Source organism: Mus musculus, chromosome 5 (genome assembly GCF_000001635.26).
Source record: "Mus musculus strain C57BL/6J chromosome 5, GRCm38.p6 C57BL/6J".
In the NCBI taxonomy this organism is placed as follows: domain Eukaryota; kingdom Metazoa; phylum Chordata; class Mammalia; order Rodentia; family Muridae; genus Mus; species Mus musculus.
In genome coordinates, this window is record NC_000071.6 from 146491115 (window position 1) to 146496597 (window position 5483).

Genomic DNA, 5483 nt, shown 5'->3' on the forward strand with positions numbered 1-5483 from the left:
TCGCCTTGAAGCCAGGCTTCCCAGGACAGTGTAGAGGCCGGAGCTTATGGGTGCCACTGTGTCCCATTGTACACATGGAAGAGAGAGGGACAGCAAGGGTCAGTACTGGTAACCATTAGAGAGAGCATATGAGGAGGGGCTCTGCCTGGAGAACTCAGGAAGTGACATTACTTACTTAACAGTCCAGATGGAACTCAGAATGCTGGTTACCAGGTAACCAGAGGCCAGCAGTAGCCTTACCTGACTTACTTGTCTGGAAGTCCTAGAGGGAACAAGATGTTCTCCTGTTTCCAGGGTTCCAGAGGCTCCGGCCACAAAAAAGCCAAGAGCGGTTTCCTTGTTCGCTTTTGGAGACGTTTGATTCGCCCTCTGACACACTTCAGGCATGCTTCCCACAGTGAGCCCAAGGTAACACAGGCCAGCCTTAGCAAGAAAGTTGTTGTTAGTCCCCGTGCTCCCCCGAGGTCCCTGCCTGGGTGTGTGCTCCTGTGAGACACTGAGGAGCATTCTTGATGCTTACTGATCACTCCATGGTAATGGGTAGCTGATGTCTCTCAGAGTTTCCTCACTTAGACCCTCCTGCCTTCCTAGGTCTGTTCTCAAAATGAACAGGAGCCAGACTCTCTGCCCAAGCGCCCCCAGTTCAACTATGACAGCCAAGAATACGTGGTACAAATGATCCACTACATTCCAGCTGCTATTCAGAAACGTGACCACATCTGTATCACCATATTTCTTGGCGTCTACCGAACGTATGCCAGCACTTGGGAGGTGCTGGACCTGCTGATGAGAACGTGAGTGGCTGCATCCAACATAGGAGTTAGGAGAGTTCTGCTCTTCTCAGGGACTCTGTGCTCCCATAGAACAATGGCGATTGCACCCTGGCAGTGTTGGTCTTGGGTCTAAACCTGCAAAGTGGCATGGCCTCATTCAGGGTTGGGAGACTCTAGTTTGTGTCTTTCACTGGCCCCAGGGAGTGTGAAACACCACCCTTTTTGATTTGGAAAGAGCTCTTTACCCATTTGTATAAAAGGTTCTAGGCCCCATCTGACCTATATGGGATTAATGGAACCAAACAAGGGTCCTGGGGTGGGAAGGCCCAGGAAGCCGGATATCAACCAAAAGCCCTGGCAGGGAACATCTAGGCTTCTACCCTTTGTGTGAAGATCTTTGAAGACCCGTTGACTTCAGCACAGAAATCAGAACTGTGCAGAGAGACCCCAGCATCTGTGTTTCCTCTCTGCAGTCTTCAGACTCAAGTAGCTCACTGTAGATCTATTAGTAGGTTGGGGACACAAGTCTTTAGGGTGACACCCTCATGGAATGCCACAGGTATGCATCCTTCCGGCCTGACTGTATAAAGGACCAGCAAACTAAGAGGTGAGTGGGCTTCAGGTGAAAGAGAGGTAAGAGCCCATGGGTGCAATGTGGTGGTGGGTGGGGTCAGACAGAGATAAGAGCCCATCTGTAGAGTTGGAATAAGCTGGAGGTAAGGGTCAACTTGTGTGGTAAGATGAGGTTGGGAAAGAGGGAGGTAAGGGCCCATCTGTGGAGTTTGGGTTGGAGGGAGGTAAAGACCTATCTTTAGAGTGGTGTAGTGGGCAAGTGGGAGGTAGTGGCCTATCTGTACAGGGAGTGGGGTAGGGCGATTGCTGTGGACTAAGCACTTGTCAGGTGCGCTCCTTTGGGGATTCCCATTAGAGGGATGGTAGCTGAGATTTCACCTGCAGGTGGAGAAAATTGGAGGTCTCCAATGGGCTACTTGGCTCTGAGGAGCAGAGGGAAGGATGGAAGCTGAAGGGCCCTGAGAGAATATATCCCTACTACAGTCCAGTTACCCCATCTGTCCTGCAAGGGACAGAAAGTGTCTGGAGTCCTCTGCACACAGCCACACACTCTTGACCACTATGCTCATCTGCACACAGGCTGGCAGGCATTACCTCATCTGATGGGGCCCAAGGCTCCTCTTGAGAAGCAAGGCCAGGCTTCTGACTCAACTTCCCTCCAACCTTCTCTTCCCCCAGAGCCATATTCAGGTTTCTGTTCGGCTGGTTTAAGAAATACCCCCAGGATTTTTATGAGTCCCCAGACCTGGCTGTTGTGAGGCAGTTCATTGACTATGTGAAGCGCAATGTGCCTTCCTCAGATGTAGATAGAGCCAGGGAGCTGCTCTCCGTGCTGGAAGATCAGGAGGCAATAGAGCTACAGATTGAGCAAGGTGAGGAGGTCTGGGGTGGGGGGCCTGGCAAGGTAGGAGGGGGTTTCGGTGATGGATTCCAGCAGGGTATTCTCCAGAGCTTTGGCCTGAGGCCAGGGCTGGACAGCAGTCAGGGAAGATGATCCACTGTGAGGAGAGGATTGGGGATCTTCTGTCATGAAAAGGCCTTGTGTGGCCATCAAGGGCATCTTGGGGGAGATCACCCCATCCTAGGCTGTCTCCACTAAAAGCATGTCTTCTTCTACTTTTAGATTTTGCCACAGCTCCAGAGCCCTCAGAGCAGGATGCCTCTGGGAGGCAGGAGACTCTGGCTCCGAGGCCAGCTTCTGAGACAGAGCCACAGGGAGACAAGCAACACCGAGAGGATGCTGAGCTTGTGAAAGGAGCAGTTCTGGATCCCTTTAAACCAAAAGCCACAATAGAGCTGCATCCGACTTTACATCAAGCTGTGCCCACATCAGATGGTTCACTCTCACCTGTAGATGTTACTGCAGATGAGGCGACAGGTGTGGCTGCAGATGTTGCTGCAGATGTTTCACCTGCCAGGCAATTATTTGTGTCTTACACTGTGCAGTTAGGTACACCAGATTTCATTTTCCCTCTGCCTGAGGTTGACATATAGTTAGGAGAATGGTCTGCAGAGTTCTACCCAGCTGAGGTTCCCCACCTAAGCTTATCTCATGTTTTTAGAGACAATATCTTATAGCTTTGTTGGATTCTTTGTTTTTCATATTGTTGTTTTCATTTTTGTGTTTTTATTTGTGTTTGAATATTAATAAAAATAATTATTTGTTCTTCTTAAAAGATATCGTTATTTTCTCCAGTGGTACAATCTACTTTTGTTTTACCCATGGACTGCACCAAAGATTTGAGCCAAACAGGTTGATCCTAGAAATGGGACCCTCACAGGAAGCAGGGAAAGCAAGCAGCTGGTGTGGCAGAAAGTGGGCAAATACCTGCAGTGGTGAAGAATATGAACTATGTTACTAAACTGTGTTTCTGTGGCGTGGCATTCATGGGCTCAGCAGTGCCCCTAACAATTAGGGACACAGAGCCCCATATCGGGGCTCCTGGACAGAGGTCTCTACTCTCTGGGCTTCTCTTCTGTCACACTGACAGGGGAAGCATGCAGACAAGGATAAAGTCAGCCTAAGTGTAATGGTGCTCACCATTGTCTCCATCCCTGGGTCCAAAGCTGTGCGTACACACTGCACCTTGTTTAAACAGGTGGTTATCACAAAGAATTGCCAGGCTCCCCCACAATTCTAGGGGTGATCAAAAACTGACAAGGCTGAGTCCATGGAAATTTTACACATTTCATCTGTGGGTTTCATGTAGTCTCACTGTTCACTATGTCTAGGGAATCCTTCATTAGACAAACCCAGAAGTCATCACCAAAAACTGCTCACTCAATCTGCATCCTGGGCATGTGAGATGCCATCTACTGTTTAGAGGACACTGAGTGGTGTATTTGACCCTTCCATGGAGTAGGGCTGCTCACATGAGCTCTGATGATGAAGGACCCATACATACCACATCACTGTCTACTTAGATATTTGGCTCAGGAAAATTTTATATATTCCACTCTAGTCCTTTTCTCAGCAAGAATCTAGCTGTACATTTCTTCTAGTCCCAGAGTTGGGATTTCTAGTGGCTCTGAGTACTGGAGACCCAGGACTGCAGGTTGGAGTTGGGCTTCCTGGGTGAACAATGGATGCCTCTCTAGCATAGAGAGCTGAAAAAGAGCTGTACCTAGAAGTGATGGTGGCAGGTGGTCTATTTGTCATCATCACACGAGGAAAGGTGACCTAGGCCATTACCAATGTGTGTAGAGAATCCCAGGGAATATTATTAGAGCCAGCAAGCAAATCCAACTACCCCGCAAAGGAAACACTCCTACAGATGAATTTGAAATGAACTTGCCACTAAGTTCCACAGTGGCCATGCACAGGCAGGCCATCAGGTGAGAGTGTTGTGCATAAAAATCAGCAGGCATGGCCATCTGCACAGGCATAGACTCTGTTATGGCCTTCTCTTCTGCTTTCCACAGTGTTTGATGTCCTCGCCAGAAATATTTTAAAACGTGTGAAAAATGGGTATGTCATACAACAGATATTATAGCATGGAGGTTTAAAAAAAAAAAAGACAAGGAAAGTCGACAGGTGCAGACCCGTTAGGGTCACAGATTAAAGCACAATACCATTTCCTATTGGTGGCATAGGAATCAGCTGCATCTTCCATGTAACTACTGTGGATGGCAGGGAATTCTTATGTGAGTGTCCCTATGCAAGTCTGAGGGATACACCTAACGCCACATATCAGAATATGTCAATATAGCACCCGCTGAAAAAGTGTAGGGACCTATATTCAGATCCCCAGCATCACATAAACAATGGTATAATCTGGCATAGGATACCCTATGTGCTGGGGTTCTGTTTGCTTTCAACTTGATACAAGGTGGGGGAAGCTGGGAAGAAGGAACATGACTTGAGAAAATGTCTCCATCACATTGACCTGTAAGCAACTCTGTGAAGCATTCTATTCATTAATGCTCTATGTGGGAAGGTCCAGGCTACTGAGGGCAGTGCCACCCATGGACTGGTGGTTTGGAGTGGTCTGAGAAAGTTTGAGAAAACTTTAAGCAGCATTGTCCCATGGCCTTTGCTTCAGTTCCTGCCTTTGGTTTCTTAAAACCCACACTCACAGTAGCACACATACTCCAGCAAGGGCACACTTTCTAATAGTGCCACTCCCTGGGCCAAGCATATGCAAGCCATCACTCTCTCTGTCTCTCTGTCTCTCTGTCTGTCTGTTTCTCTCTCTCTCTCTCTCTCTCTCTCTCTCTCTCACACACACACACACACACACACACACACACACATCCACACACACATAACTTGATCATGGCCAATTTTGAGTCACACCTCAAGTACCTCTTACCTGCTGTGGTTAACTGTCAGGAAGGAAGAAGTGTTGATGGATCTGAAAGCAGAGCATAGAAGTGTACACAGAAAATAATCCTGGAATGCAGTGTTCACAGAGTCTCACTATGGAGTTCGGGCTGGCTTGGAGATCACACTGCAGCTTCTCAGCTTGTGCTGCCTTTGATCCATAGATCCTTCCATTTAAATCCCTTAAATCCGTGGAGTTCAACCTGTGGCTCAAATGTGGTTTTGTATATATACACATTATGATTAATAAGAATAGCAATATTAGAGTTATAAGATGTCAATGAAAACAATATATGGCTAGGGTCACCACAACA

General features: G+C 47.9%; 1 protein-coding gene across 3 annotated transcripts; it reads left to right on the forward strand.

Moving 5' to 3' along the window:
- The first annotated feature begins 242 nt into the window (after positions 1-242).
- On the forward strand, positions 243-3022 carry Gm6370 (predicted gene 6370). 3 transcript variants are annotated; one of them, NM_001374731.1, is made up of 5 exons: positions 243-408; positions 592-794; positions 1333-1380; positions 2025-2218; positions 2470-3022. In NM_001374731.1, exons 1-5 carry the CDS (start codon positions 277-279, stop codon positions 2838-2840), a joined length of 948 nt encoding a protein of 315 aa, NP_001361660.1. In that variant the 5' UTR covers positions 243-276; the 3' UTR covers positions 2841-3022. The 3 variants fall into 3 exon arrangements, with proteins under 3 accessions (NP_001361660.1, NP_001361661.1, NP_001230039.1); NM_001243110.1 differs by having other exon boundaries at positions 249-408; positions 2482-3018; NM_001374732.1 differs by lacking the exon at positions 1333-1380.
- Positions 3023-5483: the final 2461 nt, after the last annotated feature.

Coding starts and splice junctions, on each gene's coding strand:
- Gm6370 (NM_001374731.1), top strand. CDS start 277: ATGTTCTCCTGTTTCCAGGGTTCCAGAGGCTCCGGCCACAAAAAAGCC. Junction 795..1,332: donor CTGGACCTGCTGATGAGAAC/GTGAGTGGCTGC, acceptor GGAATGCCACAG/GTATGCATCCTTCCGGCCTG. Junction 2,219..2,469: donor AGAGCTACAGATTGAGCAAG/GTGAGGAGGTCT, acceptor TTCTACTTTTAG/ATTTTGCCACAGCTCCAGAG.